At 46.5% G+C, this 15100-nt stretch overlaps 1 protein-coding gene across 9 annotated transcripts in view; it reads left to right on the top strand.

The window, feature by feature from the left end:
* ADD1 (adducin 1) overlaps positions 1-15100 on the top strand; it is a 176750-nt gene that overhangs the window by 139451 nt on the left and 22199 nt on the right. For 8 of the 9 annotated variants that reach the window (XM_073574584.1, XM_073574583.1, XM_073574585.1 and 5 more), the window contains exons 11-12: positions 3491-3592; positions 4983-5072. In XM_073574584.1, coding sequence (XP_073430685.1) covers positions 3491-3592; positions 4983-5072 — 192 coding nt within the window. Of the gene's footprint in view, positions 1-3490; positions 3593-4982; positions 5073-5153; positions 5172-13087; positions 13181-15100 lie in introns of all 9 variants that reach the window. The other variant, XM_073574591.1, reaches the window with a different exon arrangement.

Here is a 15100-nt window from a genome sequence, read left to right as displayed (position 1 = left end):
ATTTGGATCACAAGGACCGTGCAAAGCGTTCCCGCATAGAAGAAGAGTCATCCCCATCAAGGAACACAGCCAGTACGTTTCAGCAGAATTTTTCATGTGCACTAAAAGAAATTGAGAAATTTGACCGTTTATCAAAAATAACAGTGCAACAAGCGATTCCTCTGTATCCTGACATTGTCAGAGATGTTTCCCGAGTGGTTACTGCTTTGCCACCAACACAAGTTAGTGTAGAGAGGTTGTTCTCTGCTCTCAAAATAATTAGATCAGATTTGAGGGCATCCATGAAGGAGGATCTGACAGAGGCAATACTTTTTCTGAGGACAAATTTATAGATTTCTTCTTAACTGCATAAAAGTGTTTATTGCATATTTACTTACAGTTTAGAAAAGTTTATAAAAGTTATTTGCTATATTCTAATTGTATTCTAATAAATGTAGTTTTTGCTCTAAGTGGTCTGATTACTTATATGATGGTGAGAAACTGAATAAGCACGATGTTTACTATTTTACAACCGTAAATTTTGTTATGAATTGGCCTTTTATGAAGGAGCCGGAGTCGGAGCCTGATAAAATCCAGGAGTCGGAGTCGCAACTGTGGCTTACCGACTCCACAGCCCTGGTCTCTTACCATGTGCAGGTCATTGCAGTAGCTTAGATATGCATACTTACGACTAGAGACAAGCGAATTTGATCGGGCTCCTGCTTATTCGGCAAGCTATAGCGCTTACCAAATAAGCTACAGTGGGAATGCCTGCTGATCAGCTGTTCGACTCCGCAGCTGCATGTGTCACGACTGTTTCACAGTCACAATACATGCATGGAGAGCCTGTTTGTTGGGCTCTCCATGCATGTGTTATGACAGTGACACAGCCGCAACCCATGCAGCTGCAGAGCCGATCAGCTGGCGCTTCAGGTATCTGGGTTCCCGCTCTAACTTATACGGTAAGTGCTATAGCTCTCTCACCTCTAGTTACGAAGTTGTTAATGGTCGTAACCATTGATGCATAAGCTACTGCAATGCCCTGCACATGGGGAGTGTGACATAGCGAATCAGAAGAACTACGGTACACTACATTTCTAATTGGAAGTAAATGCTATTATTATTCCTACTACATATTGGGATAGGATCTCGGAGATGGGAATACCCATTTAAAGTGTGGCCAGCTGGAGAAAATGAACCTTATTCCTACAAGGAGCTACTGGCTTTGTCAGTCATGCCCAGAGTGACAATAACATATGAAGTTAATTTCCTCCCCAGGGGCCACGCTTATAGTAAGGCGGCCGTATAGCATTGTAACCTGCAGATTAATAGTGTTTTGGGGATGTGACAGATTCCCTTTTAAACTCCCTATGGAATATTAATTCCTGCAGCTCTACTGCCAGTACTTTCATCCTTCCTCCTGGTAATGTATGAATATATGGACAGATGAACCGGAGTTGCTACTAAATGTCCTGCATGCTCTGATTGGACTAAATGTCCTGCATGCTCTGATTGGACAGTGTATGGAGAAGCCCCTTTGGTAAATGGAATAGTAACGACCAATTGTCAATTTATTCATATAAGAGTAGCACAACAAGGAGCTCTGAGAAATGATGCTTTATGATTATTTCATGGGTATTCACGGATACTCCTGTCCGGAGAGCTGTGGCCATACAATGCCAGCGTTTTCCCAGGCCGGGCTAATGGGAATCTTCCACAAAATAATTCTCGATCTGATATAGATGGCGCCGCTTGTCACTCATTTTACCCCACCGTTGGCCTTACCCAAGGCTTCATAGCCCACTATGGTGTATGGGGCCCAGACTTCCCCCTTATGTTACACTGCCCAGATTCTTCTCGGGGGTCACCTGCCTCAATGGTCCTTCGCTGTTTTTTAATTTACAATTTCATTTTATTTCTCATTTCTTCCCTCTTCTATAACGATTACAATACAAGCTTAGGTTTATTAGTTGCACCAATTTAGCTGATTTCAAAATAAAGTCCCCCGACCCCTTCTTCCTTTTTTTGCTTTTTTTGTAGCTTTTGTTTTTGTTCTCTTTATTTTCTATGCAAATTTTGGCGCTGCCCTCTCGCTAAACACAATCACAGTATAAATCCCCTTTGCACCAAGTGGTCCTATGAGATTCTGGATCCAGATATCTCTGGACGGGCCGTGCAAAAGGATGGAGCCCGGTGAGTGACTTGTATTGTGTTCCTGCAGTCTTTTATTTTCTGCTTCACACATTGCTTTACTGTGGGTTTTTTGTTTTTTTTTTGTAGGTAAATTGAATCAATGATATGTTGGTAGTTTTTATCTAATCCTATGAATCTCCAGTGGTCGGCCGTACAAGTCGCAGAATTAGCGCTAATTTCTATTGTAAAAAAATAAATTTGCAAATGCATGGCAATAAAAAAAGGAAACCTGAGGCGCCTCATGTAGTTTAGACAATTGTCGATAGTTCGCTTTAAGTTTTTTTTTTTTTTTTTTTAAAGTGAATCTCCAATGTCCTAATTGGCAAATGTACAAGTTAGTTTAATTTTTTTCCTGGTTTCTCAAATGGAAATTTCCAAACTGTTATATACTCTATAGGGAATAACCTTTTAATGATCTTTGTCCCTGCCCGTCAGATAGGTTATAAGTTACTTGTTAGATTGTATTTTGCTGTTTCTATACAATCATTGTTTTATCAGCAGTAGATTATCAGTACTGGACAACTTGCCTTGTGCCTCCTGGTCTAACCACGTCCCCAGCACTGATACAAATGTAGAAGGATGCAACATTGTATCAGAAGCTATAGGCAACTGAAAAGAGTATTCACACCCTTCCCTTCTCCACGTGGAGATAATGTGGGTCTAATTTCTCAGATCTGCCTCCAGGACAAAGGCAAAATAGCCAGCAGTTGCCATAACCAGATGGAGGTGTTCACTTCTATGGGATCTATGGAGTCCTGCCACCTCTCTAAATCTGTTATTGCCTGGATGTGGAGGAACCTTGTTCAAGAGATGGACGCAGGGTCCAAGTCATTTGTGAAGTACCCCTATAACTGAGCCCAAGGAGGGTATATTCACACGAATGTATTTCTAAGAACATATCGTGTGCAGAGCATCTTGGAAATTTGCATTTGAGAGGACGGATGGAGAGAATTTACCACCGTGGTATATTAAATGACCAGAGAAAGTTCAATATTATGAATACTTGCCCTGAGCATCACTGCGATCCTTCAGCTGTACAGTCAAAAAATGTTAAGGGGTTAACGTCCGACCTAATAAAAGGATATCATCTGTTCAAAACTCGGGTTTTGAAGTCCCCACCCAGCGCAGCGGTGGTCAGCGTAGCCCAGTGTAAATATCAGGGCTTTCTGTTTCCTATTTTGATAGATGTCCCGCTGAGTTTTCCAGCAGCATGATCATTGGTTCACTTTCCTATCTGACTTGTGTAATGCATGACTAAGCTGTGAACGTCTGTGGCCATGATCTGCTCCTCACCATGTAACTGTTCTTCATCTTACAGTGGACTAAAGAGGAAGGGCTTAAATCGGCCACCTCTGCTGTCCCTAGCCTGTTTGTCCCACTGAACACAGACCCCAAAGAAGTGCAAGAAATGAGGAATAAGGTAAGTGTTTAATTACCCCATTCTACGTGGTCTCTGTGACTCTGCTGGATGGGAGTTGCTCAGCCCATTATTTCATCTACTTTCTGCAATATAAGTGCTTTGTACCCAGTTTTGTCACAGATCTATGGCAAATCCGCATCAAAATCCTCATGTGTCAAATGTTAATTTCTTGCAGTTTTGTCGCATTTTACCCTATGCATTACAAAGGCTGAAATCCTTAGCTGAGATTAATGTACTGTGGCCTTAAGGGTACGTGCACACGCTGCGGATTTTTCAAAATCCGCAGGTCAAAAGACCTGCAGTTTATCTGCGGATTGTCCTGCGGTTTTGCCCTGCGGTTTTTTATCTCCACAATGGAGGAGATGGCAAACCGCATCGGAATCTGCAGAAAGAATTGACATGTCAATTCTTTCTGCGGTTTTGAAACCGCAGCAAATCCGTGCGGAAAATTCCGCAGCATCTGCACAGCGTTTTTTTTTTTTTCTTCCATAGGGTTTAAAGGTACTGTACAACGCAGCAGAAACTGCTGCGGAGCCGCAGGGTAAAATCCGCTGCGGATCCGCAGCGTTTGCACACACCCTAAAAAGGGTTATATTGATAGTCTAGTCCTAGGATAGGTCCTCGATATCGGATACATTCAGTTTACAGAGAAGAACACTACAGCTTTGGTGCAGCTCGCGATTAGCTCACTGAGCGCAGGCCTTTGGTGCAGGTCACTGTTAGGTCACTGAGCACAGGTCTTTGGTGTGGCTTACGGTTAGGTCACTGAGCGCAGACCTATGATTCAGCTCACCGTTAGGTCACGAAAGGCAGGCCTTTGGTGCAGCTCGCGGTTAGCTCACTGAGCGCAGGCCTTTGGTGCAGCTCACGGTTAGGTCACTGAGCGCAGGCCTTTGGTGCAACTCACGGTTAGGTCACTGAGTGCAGGCCTTTGGTGCAGCTCGCGGTTAGGTCACTGAGCGCAGGACTTTGGTGCAGCTCACGGTTAGGTCACTGAGCGCAGGCCTTTGGTTTAGCTAATGAATTCCTATGAAGTGATCGCAGAGCTAGTAATCTTAAAGAACCCACTCGTAGGCTTTGTAGTGGTGTTCAACTAAGAAAAGAGGTGAAAAAAGACTTCCATGATTTTAGGCCTGCACTCGCACAATACCAGTATGTCTGTTCAGTCAAGCAATAGGGCTCAGTATGTAGAATGTCACGTGCATGGGGAGTCTGTATATTCCCGTTAAACTCCTTTTAGACAAGGGTCAGAACTTTTCCACAAACAGAGAATGTAATGGATGGTGAAAATGGGCTTTTTGCTGAGCAATCACTCTTAGATGAGTGTTAGGTTATAGATCTTTATTGCAGTCATTATATTGATTTTACCTCTTGTTTTATCTCATCTCAGATAAGAGAGCAGAATTTGCAAGACATTAAAACCGCCGGCCCTCAGTCCCAGGTCCTCTGCGGCGTGGTGGTGGACAGAAGTGTTGCACAGGTGAGTTTCTAACCTTTTCCATATTCGCTATGTAACTAGTGATCTTCTTCCATCACTCTAATGGTATTCTTTAATTAACAGAGACTATCTGTGTACAAGGTAAGTGCACCAGAGGCAGCTTCTTTACTTTGCAAACCTGCGTAGTGAATAACAATAGTCACCTGTGGCTTTGGCGTGCGGTACAAGCATGGCCGTGACAACGGAGGCTTCTGGTGCCATTGCTGAATGCCATGCATGATGGAGCTTCTTAATGACCTTCCCTGCTGGTGGCTAGAAATACCGGGTAGATTGTGATTCTGAATAATAACCAAGATCTGTATTATTATTATTATTATTATTATTATTTATTTATTTATTTTTTTTTTTTTTTTTTTTTTTTTTTTTTGAACTATGATCACTAGTCACTCACTCTTCTAACTTCACCAGTGAAGGAAAGATTTAAGAATTAAAATGCCTTTAACGGATAAATGTAGCTGATCTAGGATTGCATCGGAGAAAATCCATCAGCTTGGACTTTTTTGCAGCATCCTGTAGAAAAGTGTCCCTTGATTCAGGTCCTAGAGTACACCAACAGGTCATGATAAAAGAGAACATTAAGGCAATAACTGATGCAGTCATAAGTTGCTTATTGCTGGGGAAGTCTAGCACTGGGACCCCCACTGACCCCAGAAGTGGGATAACCCCCTTACTCTGTCGCCTAATTGGGGGACACAGAACCTTGGGTGTTATGCTGCTGTCCACTAGGAGGCGACACTATGCATAATCTGAAATAGATTAACTTTGGCTCCTCCTCTGCAGTATACACCCCTGGACGGCGTCAGCCTTCTCCAGTTTTTGCTTAGTGTCGCAAGGAGGCACACCTTTTTTCTTCCGTTTTTTTCCTTTTTTTCACCGGAAATACAGATGAAGAAAAGTGGGTCTCCAGCGAGACTCCCGGCATGGCTCCCTCCTCGGTCCCCTATTAGGGGTACCCGGTTGAGGTGGTTTTTCCCCATGTCGCTCCCTCCCCAGTCCCTCGGGTCCTGGTTCGAGGTCGAGACCCCCCTCCTTCCCCAACCCCTTTAAGGGGTCTGGGTTGAGGTTGAGGCGAGGATGAAGACCCCCTGACGGTGACAGACGCACCCTCCCTAATCCCCCGCAGGGGGTATTAGGTTGAGACGCCTCAGGTAGGGTCGGAGATCAGGCAGCATTTCGCAGCTTCCAGGGACCCCAGGCTGGCTGAGGGATCCTGTTGGGGCCGGGGGAGGGTGCGGACTGGATGGCACAGCAGAGACAGGGCTTTTTCTGCGTCCCTGTCTCTGCAGCAGCAGCGGCTCCAAAGCGCTTCAGGGGCCTCCCATACAAAAACCGCTACCCCTGCTACCCCCACCGCTATCCAGTCGACCGTTCTGGGGGGGGTCTGGTACAAATCCGCCCCCCCGCCGGACTACCGCGCCGCTCTGGAGCCCTCCTGGGCATCAGGCTTAAAATTTAGGCCGCGGCTTCGGCCTAGCTGAAGCTGCCGCCTTTTCCCCGCCCCCCGGATGACCAAAATGACACACTGGAGTGTCATAGAAGGGGCGGATTGAGGCAGAAAGGGGGCGTTTTTACACAGCCCAGCGCGCCCTTTTCAGCTCTCCGCCCCCTCCTCCCTCTCCTCAGAGCCCCGGTGGCTATTTTTTCTGGATGAGATCCAGGAGAGGAGCATCTCAGCGGTCTCCGGGGGGCACAGAACTGGGATCTGTCGGCGCTGGACCTAGGGGCACACCGGTGGGGTAAGCTCACAGCTGGGTTCTCATTACTCAGCTGTGAATCTATACTTCCTATAAGGCTTTCTGTGGGTTCCCTCTGCGTAGCCACCCCTGTACGATCCCTTATAGCCAGCCTCTGTGCACTATGCCGGGCTCAAGGAAGAGAACCAGGCAGGAATGTTTCTATGCATTCTGTACAGCCTGCAAAGCCACGCTCCCTAGTGGCAGCACGTATCCGCACTGCCGGGACTGCATCCAGAACTCTGGGTCAGAACCCCAGGGAGTCCCTACTGACGCTTCAGTGTCACAGGCCACGCCGGAATGGGCAACTCAGATGTCTCAGTCTATGTCACAGTCCATAGACAACCTAACTGCTACATTACTGCAAGCTCTGCAGATTCGGGCCCCGGCTATGGACGGTACACAGCAAACGGACAGCTTGTCTCAGGAACATGCTGCTTCCGACTCACAGACGTAAGCGGACTCACAGGTCTCGATCACCTGAGTCGCACTATAGCACAAGGTCGTCCCCCTCTAGGGAGAGACAGCGTCATTCCAGGTCTCCTGGGCAGTCCCCTGCCACAGACACAGTGCAATTTACCACAGGGATCCCCCACCACAGAAGACCCCCGCCCCAGGTCGCCCTCCAGGGATCACCTTAGCGAAGCACAGGATTCGGAGGGCATCTGTGACTCCGACTCAGATAATGAAACGGTCAGGTCCGTGGTACCTTCTCCCCCTAGCAATACAGCGCTAGTTGAGGACATAATTTCTTCCATTCATCGGGTGCTAAAAATTCCAGAGTCGCCCCCGGAAGTCCCAAAACATAGGATTTGCTTTGAAAGTGTTCAAAAACCACCTAAGGTCTTCCCTAATCACGATGAGTTTGAGAAAACTACAGGAGGGTCTTCAGGCTTCAAATCCTGAACTCTCGGACCAAGCGGTCCAGATGGCAGTGGTAGCAGACTACATGATTCATGCAGCCCTGGATTCCGCCAGAGGTGTAGCGGGAATAGCATCAAACGCCATCACGATCCGACGCATCCTCTGGCTGCGAGAATGGAAAGCGGATGCGGCCTGAAAGAAGTCCCTCACGCGACTTCCGTATTTTACTGGAAGACTTTTCGGCGAAAAGTTGGACACCATGATAGCCAATGCCACTGGGGGTAAGAGTACCTCTCTCCCTCAACTAAAACCGAAACGCACGTTTAAACGAAGAAACCAGACGCGATTCCGATCCTTTCGGAATTCCTCGGGCTGGTCCGTTTCGCGCCCAGTGCAAAACCGCAACCGTTCTCCACGCAGAGACAACCCACGGACGCAGCAGCGACCGGACAGGGCTTGGCAGTCGAAAGCAGGCCAAGCGAGACCCAAGGGAGGAAAACCTCAGAACTTCACTTCATCATGACTCGAGACCTCCGGAAGACACCCCACCAGTAGGCGGCCGACTCTTACTCTTTCAGCAAGTCTGGCTGCCTATTACAGAAGACAGGTGGGTCAGGGAAATAGTGTCTTCCGGATACAAGATAGAGTTCACTTCCGTTCCACCGAACCGGTTCTTCCTTTCTGTTCCTCCAACACCACCAGAAAAGGCTCGTGTTTTCCACCAAGCGGTTTCCTCTCTCCTTCAATCAGGAGTTGTGGTGCCGGTTCCCGCAAACGAGAGATTCCGAGGATTCTACTCAAATTTGTTCGTAGTCCCCAAGAAAGGAGGCGGCGTCCGACCCATACTGGACCTAAAACAGCTCAACAATTACGTACGGGTCCGTCATTTCCGCATGGAGTCCCTCCGCTCCATCATTGCATCCATGGAGCAGGGAGAATACCTCGCCTCCATAGACATACAGGATGCGTATCTCCACATACCAATTGCTCCCGCCCACCAAAGGTTTCTCAGGTTCGCGGTCAACCAAAACCACTACCAGTTTGTCGCCTTTCCGTTCGGACTCGCCACGGCTCCAAGAACGTTCACCAAAGTCATGGCGGCCACCATGGACGTCCTGCACTCAAGAGGCATCCTAGTCGTCTCGTACCTGGACGACCTCCTCGTCAAGTCTCCCACTTTCAAAGACTGCGAGGTCAGTGTCTCAATCACTCTAGACACTCTGAGTCGCCTGGGATGGCTAGTCAACCTACAGAAATCGTCGACCATCCCAACTCGGACTCTAACATTCCTGGGAATGGTATTCGACACCGCCAGGGGCCTGGTGCTCCTTCCCAAGGACAAGACACTGGCCATCCGTCTGGGAGTTCGCACACTCCTTCGCAGTCCTCCTCGATCTCTCCGGTTTGCCATGAGAATCCTCGGCAGGATGGCAGCAGCAATAGAGGCAGTGCCATTTGCCCAGTTTCACCTCAGGGTCCTTCAACTAGCCATACTCAGATCTTGGGACAGGAACCCTCTCTCCCTAGACAGGGAGTTCAGGTTGACGTCATCAACCAGGAGGTCCCTGCATTGGTGGCTCAAACCAAACTCGCTTACATGAGGGAAGCCATTCCTCTCAGGACAATGGAAGATCCTGACTACCGATGCAAGCCTGACAGGCTGGGGGGCGGTGCACCTACATCACAGGGCACAGGGCAAGTGGTCACCGATGGAAGTGACATTGCCTATCAATGTTCTGGAAAGCAGGGCCATTCTCTTGGCACTGAGAGCATTTCATCACTTGCTTGCAGCCTCGCACATACGGATACAGTCGGACAATGCCACGGCTGTGGCATACGTGAACCACCAAGGCGGGACCCGCAGCGCCCAGGCGATGAGAGAAGTGGCTCATATCCTCCGCTGGGCGGAAGACACAAGGTCGGTACTTTCTGCAGTACACATTCCGGGTGTAGAAAACTGGGAAGCCGACTTCCTCAGCAGGCAAGGAATGGACTCGGGGGAGTGGTCTCTCCATCCCGAAATTTTTTACCAGATCTGTCAACGCTGGGGAACCCCGGATGTGGACCTAATGGCATCCCATCTCAATACCAAGGTTCCCAATTTCATGGCCAGGACACACGACCCGCGGTCGCTCGGAGCGGATGCCCTGGTCCAGAACTGGTCCCAGTTCCGACTCCTGTACATTTTTCCACCCCTCCCCCTAATCGCCAGGGTCGTGAGGAAGATCAAGCAAGAGGGAGTTCCGACCATCCTCATCGCGCCAGACTGGCCCAGACGTACTTGGTACGCCGACATCGTCCAACTTACGGCAGACGCCCCCTGGCGTCTACCCGACCGTCAAGACCTTCTGTCTCAAGGTCCGTTCTTCCACCAGAATTCAGGGGCCCTCAATTTGACGGCATGGCCCTTGAAACCTGGATTCTAACCCAGGCAGGTTTTTCACCGGCAGTCATTGCAACTATGATCAGGGCAAGGAAGCCTGCCTCCGCCAAGCTCTATTATCGTACCTGGAGAGCTTTCTTTTCTTGGTGCGAATCTCATGGACAAGTCCCACTCCCTTATTCCCTCCCGATGGTACTAGGTTTTCTTCAATCGGGCCTAGATGCCAAGCTATCTTTAAGTTCGCTTAAGAGTCAGGTGTCGGCGCTTTCAGTCCTTTTTCAAAAGCGCATTGCTATTAAACCGCAAGTAAGGACTTTCATCCAGGGAGTTTCCCGATTGGTTCCTCCCTACAAATGTCCGCTGGATACATGGGACCTCAATCTGGTCCTGACAGCATTGCAAGCTCCACCCTTCGAACCTCTTAGAGGAGTTCCACTCTCCATTCTGTCTCAGAAAGTGGTTTTTCTAGTGGCTATCACCTCATTACGCAGAGTGTCGGAATTGTCAGCACTTTCCTGCAGACGACCTTTCCTAGCCTTTCACCAGGACAAGGTGGTTCTCCGCACGGTACCATCCTTCCTTCCGAAGGTTGTGTCCAACTTTCACCTTAATGAAGAGATTTCACTGCCTTCCCTTTGCCCGGTTCCGGTCCATAGAGTGGAGAAGGCTCTGCATACGCTTGACCTAGTCAGAGCATTGCGGATTTACGTGTCCAGGACTGCACCTTTCCGGAAATCCGATTCCCTCTTCATTCTTCCGGAAGGTAGTCGCAAGGGGTTGCCGGCTTCCAAGGCTACCCTTGCCAGGTGGATCAAGTCCACCATACATGAGGCCTACCGACTTAACAGTTCCCCTCTTCCGGCCGGTATCACGGCACACTCTACACGGGCAGTAGGGGCCTCCTGGGTCATTCGGCATCAGGCTTCGGCACAACAAGTGTGCAAGGCGGCCACTTGGACTAGCCTACACACGTTTACGAAACACTACAGTGTTCATACCCAGTCCTCAGCGGATGCGAGCCTGGGTAGACTGGTTCTGCAGGCGGCAGTACCCCAAGTCTAGGGGACTGTCAGCACAATATTCGTCCAGTGCTTCCCACCCAGGGACTGCTTTGGGACGTCCCAAGGTTCTGTGTCCCCCAATTAGGCGACAGAGTAAAGGAGATTTTTGTGTACTCACCGTAAAATCTTTCTCTTAGCCTTTAATTGGGGGACACAGCTCCCACCCTGTTGCCCTTACGGGCCGTTGTTTACTGTTGAGTTCTCATATTGTTCTTTGAGCTCGTACATAGTAGCCTTCTTACAGGCATGGTTACGTTATTTGGTTACGTTCCTCCTTATGCTTTGGCACAAAACTGGAGAAGGCTGACGCCGTCCAGGGGTGTATACTGCAGAGGAGGAGCCAAAGTTAATCTTTTTCAGATTATGCATAGTGTCGCCTCCTAGTGGACAGCAGCATAACACCCAAGGTTCTGTGTCCCCCAATTAAAGGCTAAGAGAAAGAGATTTTACGGTGAGTACACAAAAATCTCCTTTTTGAGTTCTGCGACTGTTGAGCGCGCACAGTGCTGCTCCATCCATTGTTTTGTTTTTTTGTTTTTTTAGAACTTGTGTTTTTTGGGGGAGTCTTTTTTTGTTTCTTAAGAAAAGAAAAAATGTAAAAAAAAATATTTGGCATCGTTGTCTGTATAAGTCCAATATATCACAATATAAAATTATTTAATCTGTATTTAAAACGCCCCAAAAAAATGAAACCGCCACAGTTGTCGTTTTTTTGGTTGCTGGACTTCACCCAAAAAGCAAAATGCTATCAGTAAAAATGTAGCTCGATGGGGGAAAAAAAAAAAAAAAAAAAAAAAAATGAAGCTCTCACACAGCTCCTCAGACTACTATAGGTCTCTGAAAATGGTGACAGATTTTATTTATTTATTTTACAAAGTTCTGAATTTTATGTTAACTGCTAGAATGGTAAAAAAATATATATATTTTTTTTTTGTTTACGTTTGGTATTGCCATAATTGTACCAACCCGGACAATCGGGGGTGGGTCATTTTTAACACACAATGAACACAATAAAATCAAATCCCCTAATAAATGCAGACTTTATTGTTTCTTCTTTTCATCCTGCCAGTTAGAATTTTTTTTTTTTCATGTTTTATTTCAATATGGTAAATTGAAAAGTACTAAAAACTACAACTGATCCCACAACACACTAGTCCTCATGTCGATCGACAAATAAAAAAAATTCTGGTTATTGGGAGAGGGTGGAGGGAAAAAATGAAAGCTTGAAATATAAACACCAAGACCTTGCCAGGTGATAAAGGGGTGAGATCATGGGCACAATCGTGGCACTTTTTTAGTTTTTCAATTTTCTCATGGACTCCACCGATGTCATCTGAAAAGACCACTTTTTTTTTTTTTGAGGAGGTCTTCATATACTTTCCTCTGTAGATGCACCCATCGGCGGGTTTTATGCTTATTTTTTAAATGAACATGTTTCAGATTTGCCAGCCATTGTCTGCACCCCCAGATGACCAAAAAGATGGCATTACTGGCAAATATGTAGTACAGAGAGCGATGCAGATCCCTGCAAACCTGAGCTACGCAGCACAATCTTCCCTTGTGTCCTTTACCATCTCTTTAGGATATTGATCGCATCCATTTTTTTTTTCCATTAACCATTCATAATTGGAGAAGTTCATTTAGTGCAGACTGCCGTCCGATAAGATGACGGGAGGCAATATAACATTTACTGCAGCGGCAGAGATATCAGCCATAAAGTGCAATCACTTGTCCTGTGAAACCTGATATCCAATGTGTGTTGGATGCCGTCCAGTCCTTGCCCCCTTTCGTTGTCAGCCATGTCTGAACCTTTTGCAGTCATCGGCTTCGTTCACATTTCGGCTGCTGCGCGCATGTTCCACCCCACATTGCTGCCATGTCGACTTGCATGTCCTTTCGTGTTATATGCTGTACATCAGCTCTAGTCTGCTGTGTTTCCTCAATTTGCTGTTTCAGGACGCTCCGCTCTCAGACTGTTCGGAAACTATTGATGGGTTCGATCTGTCAGAGCAGGCCTTTAGTCCAGCTAAAATCCACTCAGTTAGAAAGGTATATACAGCCCTTATTTGTGCTTCTTCTTGGAGGGGTATATTCTGAGCTGCTGACACATCGATTTGTATCATTTTTATTCTTACATGGTGGGGATTAAAAGTAGTTTGATTTTTTTTGTTGGTTGTGTGTTTTTTTTTTTTTCTGTCCCAATTTTTGTGCTTTTACTGCAGGTATTTAGTGGTGGTGGTACATCACTAATTTATCCCATTTTGAAGTGCTCTCATAATTTTAAGGGTAAGTTCACACAGGACATTTTTGCTGCTTTTTTTCTGCAGCAGAACCTGATCATCTTGGCAGGAAAGAAGCTGCGGCAAAAACGCAGGTTTAAGTGCGTTTTTTTTATGTGTTCTTAGTGCTTTTTTTTTTTTTTGGTCTCTTTGTCCATGCTAATGTCCATGACTTTTCTGCAGCAAAAATGCTGCAAATAATGACACCTGCGTTTTTGGTGCATTTTTGCAGCGTTTTTTCAACACCCATTCAAGTCAATGGGTGAAAAACGCTGAAAGAAGTGACATATGCTCTGTCCAAAAAACGCAGCAAAACACAAAATCCTGATCTCACAACCAATGTGTGTGCATGAGATTTCTGAAATCTCATAGGCTTTGCTGGTAATGGAAAAAGCAGCTGAAAATTAGCATTAAAAAAACCATGAAAAAAAAAGCAGCAAAAAAGTCCTGTGTGAACTTACCCTTTAAGAGGTCATTTGCAAGAAAAAGGACCTCAAATGCTCTAAAATATTTAAAATAGAAAAACAGCAGGTGCTCACCTGCAACAAGCGCAGGCTCCGTGCAAAAAGCGAATGCTCCCTGCTGCTAGCTTATCCCATGCTGCATTTCAGCATGGAATAAGCTAGTGACATGCTCCACCACTGTACACACCTGCAGTGCGGTTGCACCCCTAGTAAACTTTTCAAATCCATTTCAATTCTTATAGATGCATTTCATGGTTCCAGGGTTGATTTTGGGTTTTAAAAAAAAAAAAAGCAAAACTCCAGTTCATCTTATAATCTTAATATGTTGATCCAAAGGAAAAGCAAAAAACCTACCCTAATGGAGTGAACACTACTTGCCCCATACTAGTGAAAAATTTTCCATCATGACTCGAGAATAAATCCTTGGATCAACTGTTTCATCTCCAGAATCTAAACCTCAAGTTCCATCATTGTTTTCCTAGACTGCAAGTTTTGTCAAGATGTTACTGATTGCTGGGGGGCCGTCCGGGGATCTGGAGAACCGGGTTAGTCTACAATAGCCGACCTCTGTATGGTCTCCGGCAGTCTTATAGAAAATGAATGGAGTGGAGGGGGCACATGCTCGACATTCGCTCCAATCAGATGGTTATCTGCAGAGACCATTCCCAGCAGTTTGACCCCCAGCAATCAGTCACTTATTGGACCACTGTTAATCTTAGTTACGCCCTTTTAGTATCACAAGATGATATATCTAGGGGTCTCCTAGGTTACCTGATAATTTTCCTGAACATTTTTGGCTGCACAATTAACATATTTCACCTGTGAAAAAACCATTCAATATTTGACTGCAGCAAAAAGGATTACTGTGTGAATATGACTGTAGACTAGAATTGGAGGCGGGCCAAGACTAGAATTGGAGGCGGGCCAAGACTAGAATTGGAGGCGGGCCAAGACTAGAATTGGAGGCGGGCCAAGACTAGAATTGGAGGCCATTGCAACAATTGTGTAATGCTGGCGTGGCCTATTCACACTTGTTTCAGGTTAATTGCTGCAAGTTACAGTAGTATGTATTTACCTTTAGACAGAGGTAATATTGTCTCTGGTTTGACAAGCTCTAAGGGTATGTCTCCACCTAAAGTATTGACAGCGATTTGAACACAGCGGAAGCCCGCTCCATTCAAAGCGCTGTCGGCTTTTGTACGCGTGGTGATTCTGGATGTGTTCAC

This window comes from Dendrobates tinctorius, unplaced genomic scaffold (assembly GCF_039654945.1).
Source record: "Dendrobates tinctorius isolate UK_male_01 unplaced genomic scaffold, ASM3965494v1 ptg000039l, whole genome shotgun sequence".
Taxonomy (NCBI): Eukaryota; Metazoa; Chordata; class Amphibia; order Anura; family Dendrobatidae; genus Dendrobates; species Dendrobates tinctorius.
The sequence above is the reverse complement of the archived record's forward strand: the minus strand, read 5'-3'. Positions and strand labels throughout refer to the sequence as shown.